The sequence below is a fragment of the Gallus gallus genome, chromosome 8 (genome assembly GCF_016699485.2).
Source record: "Gallus gallus isolate bGalGal1 chromosome 8, bGalGal1.mat.broiler.GRCg7b, whole genome shotgun sequence".
In the NCBI taxonomy this organism is placed as follows: Eukaryota; Metazoa; Chordata; class Aves; order Galliformes; family Phasianidae; genus Gallus; species Gallus gallus.
Window position 1 is genome coordinate 4485168 of NC_052539.1, and position 23463 is coordinate 4508630.

A 23463-nucleotide genomic window follows, 5' to 3' on the forward strand; every position below is an offset into this window, starting at 1 on the left:
TTCCCTTTCTAGAGGTTTGGTCTCTTCAGCAACATCAGGGTAATCGCCTATCTGTACTTAATATCAGAGTTGCAAAAAGAAAGCAAACTTAAACATGTGGTTTGACTGCAAGAAACGGGAGTCAGAAGCAACATGAGTAACTCATTGATAAATACATTTAAAGACTGTCAGCCACTAAGAGCTGACAACTGATGTTTTTTTCCCTTAGTCTCAGCTGGGACAGAACTGTTTTCTTTTATATCTGGTGCGATGCTAGGTTTTGTTTCTCAGAGAATAACAATGTAGATAATACACTGATGTTTATAGTTGTAGCTATGCAGTGTTGTACAGAGCCAAGGCCATTCTCAGCTCAGGGCCCAAGGAGCAGGGAGGGAACAGAATTAGAACAGCTGACTTAAGCTGGACAAAGGGATATTCCACACAATAACATTTGCAAGGAGCTTTGAAGGGGGTGGGAGTTCTCTCTCTCTCCCACTGCTTGGAGGCTAGCTGGGCATCAGCTGGGGATGCTGAGCAATTGCTCGTGCATCATATATGTGCATGTCATAATTATTATCCTTTCCCCTTTCTCTATCTTAGTAAGTAGTTTTATCTCAACCCACACATTCTACCTTTTTTTTTTTTTTCCTCCTCCAATTCTCCCCCCCATCCTGCTGGGAGACAGGGGAGTGAGCAAACAACTGCACGGTGCTGAGCCACCTGCTGAGTTAAACCACATTTCCCCAAATATAAAAGTTGGGAAACAAACTGGATATAACTTTATAATAAAGAGACCATGAGCATGTCTGCAAAATTCTCTTACCAGGAAGAATTTGGGAAATGTGGAATGGACTTGTTTTATAAGGCAGATATTAAGCTAAGAAAAATCTTCAGCAGCGAAAACATTTCTGTACCTTCTTGAAACATTCTCAGAAGCAGCATTTCCTAACTAGGAAATTACTTCAACAAATCATACCTGTTCTTCTGCTATTCTCGAGGTGTTCTGAAGTTTTATTATTGTTTTATTGAAAGCCTTCTGCATTTCTTCCATTTGCTTTCGGTACCTAAAACAAAAAGTGCAAAGACCTGACACATTAGTTCATACAACCCCTCAGCATTAGGCCTGTCTTCAACAAGTGCTACGATGCAAAGAGAAACTGTCTTTGTCTAAAGCAGCTCATTTAAAATTCAAGTGGTATTCCTTTTCCAGTTTCAGCCAAATACAGTGACGTGTCTTCCTAGTTTGTGTGATTTTATTCACAGCTTAAAGTCAAATATAGTTTCACAGCACCTTAATAGCTGAGTGCTAACTTACTGGCACTACAGAGAATTTTCTGCAAAACACTGACTGCCAAGAAAGACAACAGCACAGTAAACATAATAGAGAGCCCTACCCTGGAACCAGCACTTCATCCTTTAAAAAAAAAAAGGACAAAAAGCTCCACCACCACCCCAACCACAACTCTCAATACTCTTCAACACAAAATAAAGGTGATTGTAGCTGAAAATACAGAAAGGGCACCCTAGTTACCCATAGATGTCTTGGTCTCTGATAGCTTTTCAAGATCAGCTAGTTACCTCAATTGTCCATAATGCTTCCTATTGTAGTAACTTCCACATAAACCCTTACAAACAAATATAAAATAATTCCTTAGAATAGTTGGCTAGAATCACAATTACAGATTGCAGACCTTTCCCCAGCCTTCCGCAGACTTACCTCTGGCTCAGTTCTTCTAAATAACGGCTGCTGAGAGACATATTTACTTCCAGGGCTTTTATGCGGTTATTAAGGCGCATGAAGACAGACTCTTTTTGATTAGATCCATGAACAAGATTTCCATTAGCATAGCCTAGATCTGTTGAATTCTGCAGCTCAGCATAGAAGTCTGTAGCTGTTCTCTGTGGACCTCCAGAGACAGGAATTGACATAAAAGCTTCCTCGGTTGCCTGATCGTCCTCTTTTGTTTCAACAGATACAGAAGACTCAACAGGAGACAAAACAGGTTTCTGCACTTCTGGAGTGCTTTCCTTTCCTTCCCCAGTATCACTGGCTAAGATTCCCACTGTATATTCAGGCTGCAGAACAGTCTCAGTAGGCTTTGAAATCACTGAAGTAGCAGTAGTCTCCTTGGTGCTCGTCTCCTTTACTTCAGTGATCACACTGGTTTCAGAAACTACAACAGCTTCTTCTGCAACAGAGCTCTCAGCCCTCTCTGTGACTGCACTGATCTCAGCTGAATCCGCTTGAGGAGTGATCCCTGGCACTTCCTGGCCTGCGTCTTCCTGTGAAGGCTCCAGCACCATCTCTGTTGTTGGCAAAGGCTTAACTTCTGAGGTAACTTCTAAGAGCAGAGACTGAGAGACAGTTTGAGGATGGCTTGGTTCTAGTTCAATAGTAGCTGTAGACTCATTACTGATGATCTCATGGACCACACTGCTAAAATCAACTGCCACAGTAGAGCCAGGTACTTTGTCAACTTTGCTGTCTAATTGCTCAGGCAGAGGTTCATCTACTGACACAGGGACAGACTGAGGCAGAACTACCTGTGGCGGCTGAGCACGAGTAGACTCATCTTGCTCTTGTTTCCCTTCAGTTTTACTATGTTGCCGATGGATGGCTACCGTAACTGAACACCATTTAAACAGATATTCGGTAAAAGTAGAAATGCAACAAACTGTAGCCAAGTCATAGCAATACATATCTGTCTCAAGTTCAAACCATGACGATTTTTCTTCTTCCTGATCATCACTAGACAGCAAGGTTACTGTTGACTGGCTTGCATCTTCTTCATACTCCTGTACTAGCTGAACAATAGGACTTTCTTTTGTCAAATCCACACGTAATTGCTCTTTATCTATCTGTGGAATATCTGTCGTAGTAAGTCTACAAGGAGAGAGTTAAACACAGGATGTTACTTCAACAGTTCTACATGCCTGCTCTAGAAGACTGCAAAGTTTATTCTCATGACCAAAAGTCCGTCTGAATATAGACAGAAATCATGCAAGTTATTCTTCCCCGATGTTTCAAACCTGATTTGCCACCCAATTATTTCAACCTTGGCTTCTGACGCAGCACACCTCCTCAATCAGAAGGGCCCCTCTTCCCTTGCCCCCAGAGAGAGTTACTAGTTCAACTATCACTAAGTTTTTACACAGCAAACATTTTACTCTTCTACCTTCAAATGTAAGAATCAAAATGTTCCAACTAACTTTCCTCAGTCTCAGAGTGCTGAGAAGCCATAATAACACTATGCACAGCAACAGTCAGCCAAATCAACTCTAAACAACTAATCAAGTGAGAAAAAGCACAGATTATATAGATACCACTCCCCTCCTGACCTAATTCCATATATTTGCATACATATCTTCATCAAGGAGAGCCTAACAACATATGGTTCTAAACAAGAACTTTTGTCAGTACAATTTGACTGAAGTTTCAGTAATGCAGCTTCCATTCCTAATTAGTCTCCCTGCAGGAGACAACCTGCAAAACCTCAAATAATATTAAGCCAGCATCCACCCCAGAATCTTTAATAGCCACATAAGAACAGCTCCTCTTATTTCTTCCAAATGAAATTATACAAATAATTGAAAACGCCATGGAAGCATTTTGATATTTAATCAAGTGCTAAAGCATATAACAGAAAGAGCTGTAAAGTAGTTACTAAAGCAATACATTTTTCCTGGTTAGTAGTTTCACCACTATTTCGTTTTTACTTCTTTTAGGCAGCAAGCCGTATCTGAGTATTCTACTACCAAAGATTCCTGACTGGTATGGACTAGTCTGTGCTAGGAGCACACTGAAAAACACACAACTTACTCTGGTGAAGGAACAGGAGTTGGTTCAGGCAGTCTTGGTGCAGCTGTTGAACTTGCAGGAGTGGTGACAGTGACATTTTCAGATATGCTTTTGTTCCCTGTTGCAGGATGGAGGAAAGAATAGGACAAAGATTCAAGAGCTACATTTGTCTTCCATATTTTGGAGTAGGGATGTGTGCAGTAACAACTGCAGGTCACTGAAGTTCCACTTAATTTGAAAGTATTAGCAACAGTTTATGTATAAGATGTTATGGGCAGCCTTAAAATATTTCCAGGAAGGAGTCAGATTCCACAATGAGAACTGGGTACCACAGAGTAATAAACGAGAATACGACTGAACAACTATACGGTATCTTTGTTCCCTTCTCAGCAAATTAATCTTTTGCTGTCAACAGGGTAAGTATTCTACAGCATTGATCACACAAGCCATAAATAACTGTTCTTCACCCTCTTTTAACTGTAGACCATCTAACTCCTCTTGGAAAATTCTAGCAAGCAAACAAAAGAAACCCCCCAAAGAAATCACAGAATCATTTGAATTGGAAGGGACCTTTAAAGGTCATCTGGTCCAACTCCCCTGCAATGAACACCACCTACAGCTCAATCAGATGAGACTTCCTAGAATGCTTTTAATATAAAAATAAAAATACCTTCAGCTTCTGACGTTTCTTCAGTTTTAGCTCCAAGCATATTAGCAGCAATATTCACCATGCTGAGGATAGCATCTGAAATGGAAACCAAGTGATCAGTGAGGACATAATCAGAAGGCTCAGAGATTACAGCACAGTGCTATATGCTGTTATGTAACACTCACCTGAAACAAATCACAATAGATTAAAACAAACAAAATGGTCATTCTACTATACTGAATGCACCACCATTTTTTAAGGATAAGAGATTTCTGTTTAAGAGATAGAAACCTGTATTTAAGAACTGCCATCTAATCAGTAGACTAACTGGCAAAGAAGTCTCTTTTTCAGTCGGCTTCCAGGAAGCTAAAGTAAAGTTTACATGGCAAATGGGATACACAAACACTGAACAACAACAAAAAAAGAAAACCTCAATACACAGTACCGCTCTGTGTAGGTACTCAACTGGAGCTGGCTCCAGCAGCTAACCAAAGTCTCCCCCAATAACTCCAAAGAGCTGACTACGCACACATCAGTACACGTCTAAACACTGCCTTACACTGTACTCTAGATGTAGCTTTCCTGTATTAGCTTTGGCAACTCCTGCTGAAAGGAAATACCTGGCCTCCTCATACAAAACTCCCTCACAGAAAAAGCTGCAACAGTTTCCAAACCAAATCAACTACAGCAAGCCTGCATCATGCAGCTAGACCTCATAACATCAAAGGCAACAAGTGGAGGGAAGCACTGACTGTTCATTACCCCACTGCAACTAGGAAACAGCAAGACAATTATTCAGGTAAATTGAGCAAGAGAATGAGTGAGGGACGTACCAAGCCAGAAACTTAAGGAGTTTTAATACTCAGATTGAAGAACAGGTTTGAAAATTTGTCAAGACTTCACTCACTTCTTGAAGCGTTATTATATTTGCTATATGTGCAAGAGAATTCTGCCTTTAAACACCACGTCCGCAACAGGACTGATAGAGAAGAATAATGACTCATTAAAATTAAGCTGAACTGATTGTCACTGTGCAAACCTTCTTAATCCCAAGACCTACTTTCAGCTCTGACAATTCTGCAACATAACAATTAAAAATATTTAAAGACTTCTTTTTTACAGTATCTGAGAAACAAAAGCATTCCGAAATAAATTGCCTTTTCCACTACTGCCACATTCAAAACTGCACCAAGCTGCACAATACTCATAGCCATGACCTTTTTAAGCAACAGTCGTATTCTCAGAAACAGCAGTGAAGAACTCTGCAGCTCTGATACGCCAGGGAATAGAAGAGAAGCCCGAGCCCTTAAACTTGCTGTCCTGAATCTGAACAACATTCATGTGACTGTACATCTACATGATAGCTACAAACCTTCCTTAGCTGTGCCAGAAGGAAGAGTAGCACAGGGTAAGAGCCCTATAGAAGAGGGTGCGCAGCAGCTGATATCATCCTAAATAATTCAGAAGATTACCATTAAAACGAAATGCTCAAGTGTACTTGGCCAAACAATACCTGCACCTGGAGGCTTTCCAAGGGGAAAAGTGACAAGAGACAACCAAGACCCATTAGTTCTGTCCAAAAAAAATGACACAGCTCTCATGAAGGACACAGAACCTACAAGATTTGCATAAGCTCTTCTCAGAAAGCATCCTCCATCCCCTCTGTTCAGGCTGTGAAGTAAATCTTTATATTGCCTACTATAAATAAGGCACCTTAATTATGCATGGATTTCCAAGTTTTGAATAATTAAGGTGTGACTGCGTGTTAGTACTGGTTGTTTACAGCCCCATGTAAAATTCAGAGTGTTTTAAGTGCTTGGTATCTTTATGCACCGAAAATAAGGCTTCTGAAAAGAAAATCATCTAAAAAACAAAGTTGGACTTTCAGAAAATTTTAAGAATGATAACCCAGCTTGTAACTGCTACAATTTACTCCTATGTCATTAAACAGGAATCACAACAAATAGTTTCAGCAGAAAAATCACAGAAAGTCATAGCTGTTGCAGGTGGAAACGTCATTCCACTGTGAAATAGCTCACTTTATTTCAGCACAGCTTTATCTAGTAAGTCATACTTACTTGTAGCGGAACCAAGGAGATTTTTTGATGATTTCTCTTCCCCTGTATTGTAATCCAATGGATAATCTACATAAAAAAGAACACTTATTACTATTAAGTGTCATGAACAATGAAAATAAACCTCAAGATTTAACATATCATTCAACACTGTTAGTTTGACAGTGTAAAAATAAAGCTACAGACATAGAGTTAAAGGTCAGAGATGCCATACTGAAATAACAAGTTCAGTGCAACAAGAAATACAGATTCACAGTTCAATCCTCAGTTTCCCCTGAATTCAGAAATACGCAGCCAACAGCTCACTGTGCTTACACAGGGTTTCCATCCTCCTCCTCAAGAGGGCAGGACGACAAGGGGGAGATGTTTTTGTACATCTTTTACAAAGGCTGCCAGCCAACGTAAACCCTCCCCAACTGTTTGGGGCATCAACCAACAGTCACTACAAATAAAGTTCTTTGTGTAAGCTACTTTGATTATCATAGTTATCTTTTGCAGCTGACAGTATAGGATAATAATACAGTATATTGCCTAGCCTGCCAAATGAAACTGAGGCTTATCACTGGTGTTTGAAAGTAATCCACCAAAATAGGTACAACAGTTTAGAACTTAAAACGATGCTTGGGTAAGCCCAGAAATGCTCAAATGCTGTCAAGCAAGACTGAAAGTAAATTTAACAGTCAAATCTTTTAAGTCAGACTTGCACAAGGCGTGCTTGAATGGTTAAAAAAAAGCAGAAGTTATTTGCCTACCGTAATCTTCATCAAAGAGTTCCTGTCGTTCAGACTGATACTGAGAATCAGCTATTTCTTCATACTCCTCAACCATGCTGGTACCAAATACCCTATGAACAGTTTTAGGAATAGAAAAAACAACAAGCATTAGTCTATTAGCCATGTAATTACTTGACATGATGGATAGACAATTACATAAACATTAACGCCACACAATGTGCAACAAACACATCAGATCAGCAATAGCTGCCTTCATTTAGAAACAAATACATTTCTCAGACTTCTATCCAGTTTGTTGCATGTTTCAACACTGTACAAAGAAGTTTCTAATTCCAGAAATTCCAAGGAGATTTGGAATTAACTTGAACTCCTATCTAGATGTAAGAGCTTGTGGGGAGCTCAAGACAAGAACATCTCTTCAGCTTTACCTTCAACAAACTTTAAGAACATCCTCCTAACTACTTGATTTTGTATGCTATATTTACCTACTCCACTGAAATCAAATAAACCCAATTTAAAGCACTATTACTTCATAAAAATATTTTGTTCACAATGCTAGTTTCTCAGGCAAATTACTTTAATTTGCAGGATTTCTGACTAGCTAAAGTATACTGAGAACTAGAATCTATTTCTCAGCTTTACTAGAGTGCACTAATCCTCACTGCAAAGAGGTACAAAGATAAAGCAAAACACTTAAGATGTTACCTTATAAGACTTAAGGGACAAAAATGTTCTGATCCAAAGTGTGATATCAGCTCCACCTAAAGAATGAAAGGTACTTCAAATAAAAGACCAAAACCCATGGAGTTAAGAGTCCATTTAAGGCAGTTTTGTTTACAGGGGATTTGCGGGTTGCCGAGAACAGAAAAGGCCAAAAGCTTTATTCTTGCCATGCATTAATGTGCTGAGCCACAGCAGAGAACACCCCAAGCCCTATGCATTCAGCATTCCAAAAGAAGAGGTTGCTAACCTTTATGTACTTGATGAACATCTGAAGCAAGAGAAAGGAAAAGAAAAAAAAACAGATGTCAGTACAAAGGCTGAACACATGCCACAGGCAACTACAGAGCTTTACTGTTTTTAATTCAGTTCGATAACGCCTAAGACAAGTAATGAAGGATGAAGTTGCAATACTACTTTATCTGCCTTAGGTAGCAAGATTTAGTCTTCACACCTTGCAGACAGGAAGTAACATGCAACACTAACGTTTTATTAATGAAATCTGTCAAGTTATTCAATTTTTCTGATGCCAGACAGAGCAGTGAAGTGAGTTAAGTTCACGAGGTAGTTTTTCCCCTTATAGAGCACAGATTACAGAAAGTAACTCAAAAAAAAAACATCATAGCATGCATTCTACACTGTGCTACTGCTTCAAATTCACCATCACGTGCTCCAATTTATGGAAACTACTGGAAGATGATGCACACAGCACCTTATTTCAAAGCTTCTGCCAGTTTATTCCCAGGGACAATTTGGCTACACGCTGATATTTAGTCTCAGTTCAATTTAGAAGTGTACAATGCATTTATTAAAACACTATGTAGATGCTCCCAATGAAGAATTGTCCTAATTTACACGTGAGATCAAGATAACTAGTCCCATGAAATTACTGCTACAAAAAAATTCATACTTGCATTAAGCCAATTAAAAAAAAGAATAATCAACCTTCCTGAAAATTTCTGGACCCCTCTCTTCTATTTCATGCTAGGTCGCTTCTAATTCGTGCTAGGAAATACAAACATCACGATAACAATCCTTTCTATGCTTTGCCATGCTATATGAATCAAGGCAAAACACTGTACTCTCCAGGGGATTAAGTGCTGAAGCATCCATTGCTAACTCTGGAACTTCAGTGACAAGCAAGATTCTAGCTACCTTAAGGCATTAATTCAGCCAGAAAGCAGAATTAAAAATACATGAAATCTTTATCTGACTCATGCAGAATTTCTGCATATAGTAGTCCAACAGATAACTATCGTTCCCAGCTACATCTTGAATAGAGCACAAACCTTAAGTCAGTAGCACAATCCAATTTTTATTTCTTCCAAGCACTATCACTACAGAGTGGATTTTAGGCCCTCAGTAGAAAGGGCCCTAAGTCTGTGTTCCGTTTGAATTATAGCTCCAGTACATCCCAGTATTTACACTAAAGCTTTTAACCCTACCCAAGTCCCACATTACTCATGGAATTTTATTCCGGTTGAATCCTCTGAATAAAAACAGCTTGCTGCAAGTTGTTTGGATAGGGCAGAGATCATGGAACCATTTCCGTATTGCATTTACTGACAGGACAAACCTAAGTTCAGCAGCTACCACGGGAAAGCAGCTGCTTTCTGTTTCAGTTCTGCTAACTGCCCCAGTAACACAGGAAGGGAACAGGTCCTATTTCTTTACCAGACTACAGTCTCACCTTTGAGATTCAGTTGTATGCTGCACCAATGCTTACTTTAGCAAGTACTTGACTGCATCATGTAAAGCAGTTACGGGCTTTATACAATGAAGATGTTCTAAGTGAAGCGGTATTTGGAATGAAATTTTACCTCTGAGTTCAAATAGAAGGTCAGATAAAAACAAGCAAACTTCTGATACAGTAATGCAAAGAAAATCTTCTAAATTTATGATTTATTTAGCTTGAGTAGCAGCAAGCCTAAACAATTTGCATGAGTAGTAGTTACAACTGCCTGACTGCAATGCTGCACTATGTGTCTACTGATGAGAACCAGAATTGAAGCGTTTACTCTTTCAGATTCCTTAAAACTGTATAGCATAACACAGCACTACAGTACCAGGAAATACACACATTCTAATCTGTGCTTCAGGGAACATACACACAAGCAGGTACAGCCAAAAGACAAAACGGATTGATAATTTTAATCATATACTTAGAATACATTTTGTTAGGTCAAGTAGAATGGAACATTGCCTGGATTTTTCTTAATTTATATGGTAACTACAAGTTCTTAGACACAAGGTAACAGGTACTTTCCAGCACACACACAGTTACTATTTGAGGAAGACCACATACTTGTGACTGTGCGATAAGGGTTTAATACATGGCCCTTAGGGATATTAACAAAACTAGTGCAGATGATGGTAAAATGTGCTTTGATAACACATCTCTGGATGCTGTTACAAAAGCTAAGATCAACATTCAATTTCCTGAGAAGCATAAATGCTTTGGCAGCATTAAGTTACCTTAACATATTTGGCATACATCTGTTCATCCAGAGGAAAGCTTTGGACATTCCTCTCATCTCTGGCGTGGAAAGTACCCAGTTTAATCCACTTGTTTGTTGGATACCTGGAAAAAAAACAATATAGTCAGATAAAAAAAAAAATGCAAAACTCCAGAACACCCTGTTTACAGACTTAAGCTTTCCAAAACATTTTTTTTCTGCACAAGAAATTAAGCACTTTATAAAGTTGCACAAGAGCTGTGTTGTGCTTTTTAATGCAGAGAAACATTGCAAGATAAGGTGCTGGTCTCCACAGAAAAGTCAAAATCACCTCTTCACACACTTCACTCAGTGTTTAAACCCTTTAAGGATAAAACCCTATTGAAATTCAGCCAGTAAAGTTTCAAGGACTGAAACAAGACAGAAAAGGAAAAAAAACCACAGGAAGCCTGGGAGGTGGGAGGCAGAGGAAGCTAATAAATGATTGTGTACGCAAAATAAAAATCAAGTCATTACACAACACATTTCAATTTGCAAAATTAAAGACATACACAAGAAGTCATCCATTTAATAATTATTTAATTCTTCATTCAGCAGAGCTAGTTTTGATAACATACCTGTCACTAATGGACACCAGAAAGTCTTTAGGAGTGGAAGAGAATAACTCATGATTTGCAATGTCAAGCTGTTTCACTTGGACTGGCTCGCAAAGCTCAATAACAAACCTTGAAGACAAAAAGGAAACATTAATAAAAGCACTTCACCTGCCCAATTGCACTCCTCAGCCCTTTATTTTATTGCTGGATCCTTCCCTGGCTATAAAAGAACACTACAGAAATAGTGCAGAATAAGGAAGCGTCACTTCTTGCTCCCTTCAACAATCACCAGTGACACTCCAATGAAATTTACATGTGTATCTGACTTAGTAACTCCAGATAGCATCTGCAACTAAAAGAGCTTCATCCACTTTTGTGATTTATTGTCTTTGAGCACAAACTGAAAACTACAGAAGGAAACCATTATTTAAGTCAGACCTGACAGACTAGTTATTTATATATAGTAAATTTCAACAAAGTCCAACAAATATTGGAAAGCTGGGGAAAGAAACCAAGCGCTTTATTTGAACACAGCTCTTCTTCTGAAACATGTTAATTATGTCAAAGCTACACACGCTGAAGTGAATAAAGTTATCCCTTTAATCATACTACTCAATAGCAGAGACAATTCTATGGGGGACACGATTAAGTATCCTCTGCTAAATCAATTAAATCTCCTTACATGCATTTCAAAGGCAGAGACACGCCAAGATCCAGTCAGTTCCACAGTATATGCACACTCCCCACACGATGGGAAACTAGAATTACTCTTTGCATACAAGCAAACCTCAGCAACCTACCAGATTTTTGTGCTGCATGGATTTAACATATAAAGGTCCATGTTTTCCATCAAAATAGCTGAAGTGCTCTGTATAAAGAAGAGGACAATTAGTATTTCAAGTAGACGATGACAACACCAAGGGTTTTTTCTCCTCTTCCCAGATATGAATTTAATGCTAACTCCATAGACTAATACTAGGTTTCATAACATTCACAGCATGAAAATATACAGGAAACAGCATACCACACTAGTTTTGTGCCATCACAGCTTATTTGCTATGGGGAGCTAACACAGCCTCATTCAGTATAGAAACTGAGTAGACTCTGCTCCCTCTTTCAAATATTTCCATCAAAGAAACTCCCTCTATAGTAATCCCTTATGTTTAAGAGATACAGATCATATTTTACTGTGATCTTTGGGCTTATAAGAATAGACCATAAACTCAAAAAAGTAAAGATTACTTCAGAAACCAGTGTGCAGTTTTATATAACTGTATTTTGCATTACTACGTGCATGAGAGTAAGCAAACTGAAGCGATGCACACTAATAACTGGTGAATGCTTACCTTTGCCTCTGGGTTGGCTGCCAGAATTTTGGCACCACACTCCACAGAGGCATAGTTATTTCTATTTTTCTGGACCTTCTTTGTGGAATGCTGTCCACCAGCAGCAGAAGGGTGCATTGACTGACCTAGGAACAAGAAAACGTCAGTACTACAACGCTCACACAATAACTGTTTTCCCTTTCAGGAAACTGCTGCTTAAGGCTTTTACGTAACGAACGCTACCACTCATGTCATTTTTGTATGAAAGAAAACTTCTTGGGTGCATTCTGAATGCACACACTTTCACTACTCAAATTTAAGATTGACGTGGTCTGTATTTAAAGGAAACAAATCCTGAACTTACTCTTTTCTTTCTCTACCTCCATGACTTTCTTCTTCCACTCATCAAATGTCGGAATGTCTCCAGGGTCCTTAGGAGTTATGACAGATGTAGGGTCAATTTCTCCTGTTTTCTTATAGTCTTTCTGGAAAGGGGGGAAAAAAATGTGCCACAGATTGTAAATACTTTTCCAATACAAACACTGAAACAAAACCAAACTTTATGATATACATCAAGTCAAAAGGAAGTCCATCATCTGAATTCATACTGAAAACTTAATGCCAAGGTATGCTCACAAGCCAAATAAACATGCAATGGTTTCCTCCCAGAATTATAGACTTGGATTGAGATGGTGATAATTTTTGTGGCTGAACTAATATATTTCAAGTACAACGTAAGCATTCTGTCTAATAAAACATCTGCTATGTCTTCGAGATTTTTGCTTTTCTCCCTAAGGAAAAAAAATGTTCCCCTCTAATAGAAAACTTCAAACAGAAATGCTGATCATGACAGAATTCCAGAGGTTCTCTGGAGTTTCTGAATACCACAAAAAATTAACAGGAGAATTAGGCACTAGTTGAAAACATGTTATTTATTAATATTAAAAAAACACGTTGTTTTGGACTTGTCAAAGAAGAGACTGTCTTAAGTTAATCATAGGCTATACCTATCATTTGAAACCTCATCCTCTCCTTCATACAGACACACTCCTAGCACATCATCGGATGTGCCAAGGCCTTTTGCTAGACATTTCAAGCACTGAAGCTCTGTGAAATATTGGCTACAGAAAAACAGTTTTCAGAAGGACAGCTCCGAAGGTTGACATTTTCTCTGCACTTAAAGCAAGAACTGTGTCACAAAGTTCTACAGCTGAAAGCCCTCAAAAAAGAGGAAAAATGCCAACTTAGATAAAAAGTAACACGATGGAATTCTTCACATGACTCACAGTGCAACAGAACTTTAGATCTGCCATATCCAGATACATGTGTACTCATAATTTAAAGTGAGAGGACCAAAACCAAAACCCTGTCGTCTTCATTTCAGAAATACGTGATCTTCCTTGCACTATATGGAAATCAGTAGTCAGTCAAAAAAACCCCAACTGAATAAATAATGTTTTTGCATACCTATGCCATCAGACCAAAGCGACAATTATTTACATCACAGCCATTAAAATATAAGGTTAATGAGCTTATTTAAAAAGTTTACACTAATGTTCTGGCAGCAAGTTCTCTAGAAGACTCTCGCTGTCTGCACATAATTACTTTAAGGCACACTGTGCCCTGCTCAGTACCTTTGGGAAAAAATGCTCAGAAAGACGACACATTAAAAAAATATATTTGAATTAGCAGTGACAATCTAAACGTGACCCTAAAATAGGAAATACAGCACTACTGTGGCCATGGACATTCTTCTTTATCCATATAAAGCCAGTAAGCCTTAGGAAGTGCCTTGCAGTAAGAACATGAAAGCAGTCACACAGTTCACACAAAGCCCTATCTAGCCAAGTATCCCAATTCTAACAGGTGCCAAATAAGATACTCAGAAAATAATGAAGGACATATAAAACGTTTGATGTGTTTTTAAGTGCCATCTTTACCACTCATGATCTGCTTGCTACTCAGGAACTTCCTGACTCAGTCCTCAAGAGTCAACACTGACTTCAACAGGCTTACGTGGTCTGAACCACAATTCTTTTTTCTCCTTTAACATACGGAAATAAAGTCAGCATCCTGCAGAAAGTCCCAACTTAACTATCCTGTGCAGGAAGATCAGTTCTTCTGGATTCTGCTCCAGACAGCTTCATTTGACTTCAATTCCTCAATCTTGTATACGAAAAGACTCCGCTCAGAAAAAAATAAAGCTGTGACAAACTACCAACCTCACTGCACTGTTCTTCCATTTTATTTTACCTTTATTGAGAGCAGCACTAGATGTGCATACAGTGCCCACAGTCTAAGAGCCATGAATTCATACAGTGACAATCAGAAAAGTGATGGAGCTTACTCATCTCTAACACTGACAAACGAACAGAGGTCATTATGCCCCCGTGTGTGCTGGGCGGATGGTATCAGTACTGCTTACCTCCCTTTTTAAGTTCTCAGAGGCATTCAGAGCAGATTTTTGATCTGCCCCCTTTTCAGCTGCTTCAACTTTTGACTCAAACTCAGACTTTGTCTTTTTTCCCTTGCCATGTGAAGACGACACATTCTCTATATGTTGGCCTGCAAGGCTGAAATTTTGAGAGCATTAGGACATATAAAAATGATCACACCCAGTCATATCCAATATTAAACACGTGCACACAAATGGAGATAAGCAAGCGCATGCAAATCTTTGTTGCAAGGCCAGGACAGAAGAAACAGTTACCGTTAAATTATTCAGACTCACAACCTACTTCAATACTCACCTCTCTTGTGGACTGACAAAAGAGGAAGGCTCACTCTGAGGGTCAGCCTCAAGTGTCCCACCAATATCACAGTCAGGTTCTGACTGCTCAGCTTCAATAGAGCTGACTACAGGGATATCAGCACGGGTATTTTCTATTGCACTGAAGGGAAAAAAATAACATGCTTTTTACCCTTCCGGATAATACAAGTAATCCTGCTAATGAACTACATAAACTAAAGATTTTCCAAAGTTAAAAGAAACAAAGGAAAAAAGAAAAAAAACAATAGTTTGAGAAATAATTAAGAAAACAGAAGGGGAATGAAGCATATTTGTGGGACAGCATTCTCCGCTGTGCAAGAACCGAATTCCTTCACCCATCGGTCCCAGCAAAAGAACTAGAAGCTAGCTTCCCCTTTTCCAGAATTCTCATTTAACATATTATGAACACTGCAACAGATAATTTTCCCCATCTACACTACAAACTAAGAGCTTCACGCCTACCTGGCTGCTAGCAACCTTCTCCTTTCAAGAAAGGAAATCTTAACATGAAACTGAGTCCTATCACTAATAACATTACCACATCAGTAGCCAGCTATGAGCTTGGCTATACCTATGCAAGGAATGGTGTGGCACAACAGTACATAGCACAGTCAGCAAAGCTTTTCCCCCTCCACCCCCCCATCAGCTTTCTTCTTTCTCACTAATGCAATAAAAATGAGGTAATCCTGTTGACTGCATGAACAGTCTGAATTCACTAATCCGCCTGTTACTTTAATTCTTATTTCCCACAAAGAGTAAACAGACTGTATCAGACAGGTGTTAAGGCAAAAATGAAAAGAAAGCCTCCCTCTCTGCTCTTTAGGAACAATGGGGTGATGGGGAAGGGGAAGATGGACAAATGGTAACTTTCAGTTGACAAATTCTGTGACTTCACTTCTTTCTCCAGTGCAGGAATGAGTCTGATGCTGATCTAGAAGGTTATAAGCCAGATCTAACCAAAAGCCTTTATTCTGCCTCCTACATTTCAACCAAAGCACAGAGAATTGCAAAAACACAAACATGTCAGCAATTTGAAAGGCAATCTTTTTGGTTTTGCAGGCATCCAAGATACACAGATGAGCTCCACACCTAACACTAGCAACTAACCACTGTACTCAACTGTAAAAGGCTCCAGATATTCTTGATCTTTGTGGACAGACAACAGTACCAACTGAATAAAATATAGAGCAAGTATGAACCAGCCTTAAGTCATCTTGGCAGGAGGCAAATAACATGAGCTAAAAGCTGCAGCATCCCCTCCACTTCGGGCACTTTCAACTGTTAGCAGCCTTGCCATCATTTTTGAAGTGCATTACCAAGCTCACTATGCACTGCAGCTGTTGTCCCTTACAGCCACAAGAGGAGCTCAGATTATTTTTTCAATAAGCTTTCTCCAAATTAGGTATGCATAGATAAGCTACAGTCCCCATGCTATCCTAAGAAAGGATTTATCATGAAGTAGTTTGGAATGAAATCAGCTGAATTATTCTGCAGCTAACTTGTCTGATACTGCAGCAAGACTTTTAACACCCGAGGGAGCCATGTTTTGTGACACTTGATAGTAACCAGCACCTAAAACAGGACAACTGATGTCCAATGGCAACAGATGAAACGAAGCCTTTTTAAAAATCCTGTTTAACAGTGAAGTCACACTACACCCTCTTTCGATACTGAGCTGCCCGCATGAAAAGGGACTCCCTATTACTATTTAAAGCCAAACTGAAATTTGAAAACAACAACAACCACAAAAAAGCACCTATAAATACATCTGTACCCTGTATTCATCCTGCCCCCTCCTCCTGCAACTGGTACTAGAACCACAGCACTATTCCCCAGCGTGAACTAATAAATCAGGTGCTTCAAAACAAGTTTCAACAGTCATTTGCTTGCTAAATTGAGGCTTCACAGTTTACTTCTCCAGTACTCCACAAGTCTATTTTCAACAATAACAAGATACCAAGCTAATGTTTGGTTTGCTTGTTTTTTTAAACACAGGTCCTGAATCTCTTTCCAAGACCTGACAAGCACATGGCCTGCATCTAGTTATACCAGCAAGTCAGTACAGCAGTCAACAAAAGCTATAAAAAGAAACAGGAATTACATTCTAGTTTTGGTTTTCAGAAACCGTAACTTTTGGGAGCTTGATTTTCCAAGACTTGCAATGAAAGACTTCTACAAAGGACCACAACTCAGCATTAGCACCAATAACCAATGAAGAACAGCCAGCAGACAAGACCTTCCTATAGTAAAAAGACTGAATTTAGTAAACCAACAAAAACATACCACAAAAAAGAGAACAAGAGAAGTCTGCTTCATTTTCAGTGGGATAATTTTTATCTGTTAAAATACTACATCTTTATTAGCAGATAAACAGAGGAATATATTCCCTTGAGCACAAGTTTAAAAGACCAGCAGAATTTTGTGAAAGCACCTAGAAGTATGTACATGTGGATTTCTAAACTACCATTCATATTTGATTGCACAGCATGCCACAAAAAGACAGAAACAAAAGTAGGGAAATGAAGTCCTAAAGGAGTCTAATACTGTCTGCAGCAGAGGCAGCTCTGCACTGCACTACGAAGTACCAATATGAACAACCCTGGTTGTCTTTAAACTACAATTTGATATTTTATTGTAGGTCTTTTAATACCTGAACTTATTTAAGACTGTTCTATCGCAAGTCTTAGAGCAAAATCCTCCAAAGCTAATCCTTAACTGAAAGCAGAGGCCATCACTCAAGCAGCTGGGATACTTGAGAAACTGTGAGGAGCACAAATCCCGATGATGAAGGCCTGGAGGCTTTTATAGTACGAGATGCATTTTCCTCTCTGAAAGCAGCAGCTTACAACTGATAATGGCAATAGTATTACACTTCAGCAAATATGCAAATCTTATTCCACAGACTGAGTAAGTGAGGGCATATTCCATTAGCATGACACCATAAACAAAGGCACTGCAAAAAACCAGCATGCAACAGTCTAGGGAAGGACAGTTCCTTATCCCTACTAAATCTGAACAGGAATCCTTTTAAACAGCCTCAGAACAAGTAGCACTCTGTCCAAGATCAAACCAATAGAAAAGCTTACTCAGGCTGCGAGACTGTAGATATCTCTGAGGTAGGTGAACTGGAATTATTTTCAGTGCTTGCAACTATGTTAGATGGAGCTTCATTTACATCTACTGAAGGTGGAGTCTGAGCTTCAGGCTGGCTGGTTTCACTCACTTTAGCAGCCTGTGAAAGCAACGCAGATGAACTAAGTTTTTCAAAACTTGCATAGAGAAAGCATTCACACAAGAACATCTAGTATGAAAATTAACAGTTCAGTAGCTAACACTTCTGTCAACAATGAACCTGAAAATCAGACAGCAAGACAGTTCAGAAACAAGTTTGTTTTTCATAAACCTAGGTGGCATTCCATGCTACTTCAGGGCACTTAAAACATTCTTTCATAGTCTACAAGAATAAAAGCATAAAAATATTAATTGGAAAAGCATGTGCAACAAGAAAAAAGCCTGAATATTTCAGCAACTACAGCAAGCAGTTCTATTTGCGTGCTCCAATACAGTATAATTTATATAAGCTATTTTCATCCTCAGCTGAACTGTGGGAAGGCTTTCCATTTTAAATACACTAATGGAGGTCAGAAATGCATTTAGAAGTCTATTCTGTATCGTAACAGATGCAAAGGGAATCATTTATCACTTCTGAGAGCCTACTAATCTTGAGTCGTATTTATACTGGTTCTTCAGTTTTTGTAAGCACTGGCACTAGTTAGACTACTGAAATATGTACTTCTGAAACCAGAAGAGTACACAGCCTCTTCAAACAAGAGCCTCTTGTCAATACCAGGATTGCTCTGAGTCAGCTAACTAGACATGAAGAACCTTCAGAGAAGGTTTAAACAACTCAATTACACACCTAAAACATGCAATGCATACTCAGAAGTATGTTCTACTTATGTTATCTTGTAACCTACAGAACAGAAATATATATCCAATAAAAGAGGGGTAACAGCAGGCTTTGTAACATGTAACACCTGAGTACTGACTTACTATTATCAATTGTGCATACAATTGAAACAACCCCTTGGAAAGTGTTTCTGTTTTAAACAAAGGAAATAAAACTGATAAAAGCCATGGAAGATCAAAGCTAAGCACAACTGCTACAGTCTCCAAGTCTGACCTACATAAAAGACTTCTGTGAGAAGGGTTTTTTTTTTTTCAAATATGTATTTTGAGACATTCATACCTATAACACCAAATCTTAATTTACCTTGGAAAGATTTAGTCAGGACATACAATGTTAAGTTACAATTATTTATGCACATGGGAAATGCAAGATTTGTTGGTTCACAGGTTTTCTCCTACAACAGAAACATGAATCAGGCAGCAACCTTACAAGTAAGTGAAACACAAGATGTTTTCCAAGGGCCTTAGACAACCCAAAGGAAAGACAGAAATGCAAGAAGCATTTGAAGACTGTATGGAAATAGTGAATGAAATAATAGACTTGCCTGCTCAGATTTTATAAAGTCATCAAGTAGCTCTTCTGTGGAGTAGGTCTGTGTACTTGAATCTGTGTGCTCTGGCTCCAGCCTGGGACCAGCCTCCTTCCCCTAGTATATTTAAAGGGGAAACAACAGTAAATATGCAGTATCAAAAGCCTTTTATTATAGTAAGAGAAGCTAGCCTTGGTAGCAACTGAATAATGTTATTTAACTACCAAAAAAACATGATCAAGAAGTTAAACTACGTGAATCTTCAGAGCCACTGCCCACATATGTTTAAATGCTGATTTAGCATAGGCTATAGCGTGTTAAAACAATTCAGTTCAATTGTCAGAGGCAAGTTTAAGACCATTCAGTTTGTCTGCTAAGGCAGATCAGTTGCTCTGCTACGGTTTACAGTGTTGACAAATCCTCCCTTTCCCTGCGCTACCCAAAACAGGGGGGAATGCGATCCGCCAAGGACTTGCAACAGATAAGCATTAAAAAGTACAGCAAAATAACACCTGGCACATTTACCTTAAAGTATTCCTATCAGCAAAGATAGGTTAAGTCTGCTGTAACCTTTCAAGGCAAATTTTGACTATAAGCCTTTAGATGTAAAAAGAAGTACAAGAAATTTGGTGAGCAAAAATAAATATGCAGTTGGGGAAAAAAGTTTCACAAACCTCAGACTGTAGAACTAAAGAATTTACTTCTCTCTCTGAAATAGTATTTTTGAGAAGAATGACTGTAACATGTACAAGTCATTTCTGAGAACATCCTTTCCGCAGCAATACATTAAAATACATGAATAAATCTGGTAGAATGTACATGCCTCTAGTTTTGCTAAGGCAGTCAAAAATTCTCCTGACAAACACTGAAAGTGTTGGGTGTTCAGACTCAGAGATGGACATGAGATTGAACAGCATCAGTGCCTCAAGAAGACAGCTGATCTAAGGAAAACTGAGCAAGAACTACAAGACCACTCTTATTTTTGCTGGACATCCCCAGCAGTCCAATTAGGAGTAACAGGCCCATGCTTAAGATTTCTCGTACACCCAAGAGATATTTGCTTAATGAGTAAACATGTACAGTATGCTGTATGAGCTTCCCCATGCTTTTAAGCAGAGAAATCTGCTTAATAATGCAGTGATGCTAATGGAATGAAGGGAAGAATGCTGCAAAAAGAACAGGAAAATACACACAAGCAGTTTCCTGGTCTCAAAGCTCACTTCATCTTTCCAGGTTTATTACATCAGCCATTGAACTTGAGTAGGACACCTTTTTTTCTACCAACAAACAACCCACACATTACATGTTCTTATGGCTTTAAAACCACAGCTTGCCTGCCAAATTCAGGCAGCTATAAGAATAGGACTGAATGCTGTTTGGATGCATGAGTTGACAAGACAAAGAAAACACTGCTGCCCTAGATGTTGAAATACTTAAGAAACAGACAGCATTAAATATAACTTTTCCTAACCAGACAGCTCTCCTGGAGCCAAGTAGAACGCTCAAGACATTTTGGTGTGTTTTTTCTTTTTTTTTTTTCTTTTCTTTTTTTTTTTTTTGTTTTTAATGTGACATATAGAAGTTTTCTTGGAATGAAGACTGTGACTGGCACTACTACCAACTGGGAGAGGAAACAGGACGCTCATTAACATCAACATTATCTGTGCTTACGTGGATAAATAACAACTCCTGTGATAATTAAAGAAAGTGAATTACCATGACTTTGATAGGACTCAACAGCCTGCAAGCTCACTATGAAACTGAAATATGTAGAAACTCATGACAAGTTTCATGGTAGAACCCATTACTCTCAACAGTGCCAAGTAATGCAAGTAAGAAAGGGACAAAATCTTACTTACTAGCATTTTCCAAAATGTATTTAAGCTCTGCTAATTTTCATTAATCGAGTGGGGAAAATAAAAAGATGAAGACAGACTTAGTGTTAAATCTATTTAGGATAGCAGCCATTTGTGCATGGGGTTTCTAACACAAAACAGATGCAATGAGTATGCTTGGTCTAGACTTAAATAAGTCATTACCTCTTGTCGTGGTCTCTATAGAGCCACACACCGTCCCTAACGCCACTTCTCACAGCCATGATGCAGATAAAAGAACACTGGGTCACCACTACCACCTTCACTATTTGTTTCCCTCTGACACACAAACCCTCAAGCTGTACCACCAGAGAAAAGGAAAAGAAAAACTTGGGCAGATATCCCCTCTCACAGAGGAAGTGTGTACATTAAACATTTCAGCCAGGATGACTATGAATCGATGCAAATGGATCAGTTTTACTTCTTGAAATATCAAGTCCAACTAAGTAGCCAGTTAACATACCTTTTCCTGGATATTTTCACCATCGTTTGCCAAGTCACAAGCATCACTTGAAGCATATTGCACTGAGGATAAAAGACTGTCTTTACAAAAGACGTGCCAAACAGGAAGCCTATTAAAAAACACAGAAAAACAAGGTCAAAGTCCTGATCTCAAATGAATAAATATTTTAGTATTCCCTCAGCATCATCTCACTTCTTTGTCGTTCCCAAGAGTTGCCTAAAAAATAAAAATATCCATGTGCTATTTTGAATGCTCATGTACCAATACTACTGGAGGACTAAACATGAAGAAATTAGTTGCAAGCATGCTCCATGTTTACTACTTTCAAAAGACAAAAGTATCAGCAAAACAGATACTGTGGTGATACGACGTCACAAAGTAGAAGCTAACGCAAGTTACTGCAAGACGGAAAGAATTAGCCATACAGTAAAGAAAGATTTAGCAGTGATTAAGGAAAAGCTAAGGCCAACACTTAAGAAGAGAGCTCCTTGCTTCCCTGTACAAGTTATACCCGAGAAAATTCTCTTCTGCCAACAGCATTAAGTGCATTTAAAATGATGAGCAAAAACAAGCTTACTAGAAAGAAGGCAATGCAAAATTTAATGAAAACAGACATGGAAAACTAGATACTGGCTTCAGCTACACTTGCATAGTAATCTCATTTATTTATTGTTATGCTGTTTGCAACTCAAAATACTTCAGGGTAGAAAATGAGAAAGGATCTATTTCTGTAGTAAAGCAGCCAACAACTATAGAAACACCCGGTTCAGAGCAGCATCTTTTGCTGCATACAGCATGTGGCCCCTCCACTTGGTAGGTAACATCCATACGGCGTTCATCTACACTTGGAGGCCCAAAGGCCAAAAAAGTCTTCGTACAGACTTGGCATTGGACAGAAATACTACAGAGACCTAGCACGGTGTGTGGTTTTAGCTGTCTAAAGGGCACCAGAGTGCCCTTCTGCATTAAAGCAAACAATGGTCCAGGAAATGGTGAAGTGACTGACGTGATGGCCAGGTGCTCCTTATGACCCCACACGGACTCACACAAACCACTGCACACTCTGAAAACAAACACAAACGACAAAGAAGAAGAGACAAAAGCCTGCAGACCTTTAAGCATAAGAAAACTGCATACAGCAACATTCTGACATGAGATTTGAAAGCTAAACATAGCCTGAAAGCAGTCGTAACAGAAACAATATTAACAGGTCAGCATTTGCTTACATTACACACGAGCCTAGTGTTTAGAATCTGAATTACCACCTGTCTTAACAGCTTGGAGATCACCTTTATTGGGAAGTCCATGCTGCATAGATTCCTCCTACATAAACACAGCTGTAAAGAGCACTATAACTTCGGGCTGCAGGCAATCGCAAAAGCAGGCTTTTGTTGCTGGTATAAACCCACTGTTTCATTTCCAGAGGAAGCAGCAGGCAGGTGCCACCGCTCGCAGCCAGGCCCCTTGCCACCAGCAGAGAAGCAGAACAGGAACTGGGTCTTCAATGCCCATCACATAGTTACT

General features: G+C 39.0%; 1 protein-coding gene across 5 annotated transcripts in view; it reads right to left on the reverse strand.

The window, feature by feature from the left end:
- SUCO (SUN domain containing ossification factor) overlaps positions 1-23463 on the reverse strand; it is a 38822-nt gene that overhangs the window by 6479 nt on the left and 8880 nt on the right. For 3 of the 5 annotated variants that reach the window (XM_004943186.4, XM_422229.7, XM_015290422.4), the window contains exons 2-19: positions 21940-22048; positions 19618-19719; positions 18190-18335; positions 15084-15224; positions 14759-14906; positions 12698-12818; positions 12355-12479; positions 11809-11876; positions 11030-11137; positions 10432-10537; positions 8207-8227; positions 7942-7997; positions 7255-7346; positions 6506-6571; positions 4449-4523; positions 3800-3896; positions 1697-2863; positions 956-1043 (exon numbers count right to left, since the gene is read on the reverse strand). In XM_004943186.4, the coding sequence (XP_004943243.3) occupies positions 956-1043; positions 1697-2863; positions 3800-3896; positions 4449-4523; positions 6506-6571; positions 7255-7346; positions 7942-7997; positions 8207-8227; positions 10432-10537; positions 11030-11137; positions 11809-11876; positions 12355-12479; positions 12698-12818; positions 14759-14906; positions 15084-15224; positions 18190-18335; positions 19618-19719; positions 21940-22048 (2836 nt within the window). The remainder of the gene's footprint in view (positions 1-955; positions 1044-1696; positions 2864-3799; positions 3897-4448; positions 4524-6505; positions 6572-7254; positions 7347-7941; positions 7998-8206; positions 8228-10431; positions 10538-11029; positions 11138-11808; positions 11877-12354; positions 12480-12697; positions 12819-14758; positions 14907-15083; positions 15225-18189; positions 18336-19617; positions 19720-21939; positions 22049-23463) is intronic. The other 2 variants (XM_004943187.4, XM_004943185.4) reach the window with 2 other exon arrangements.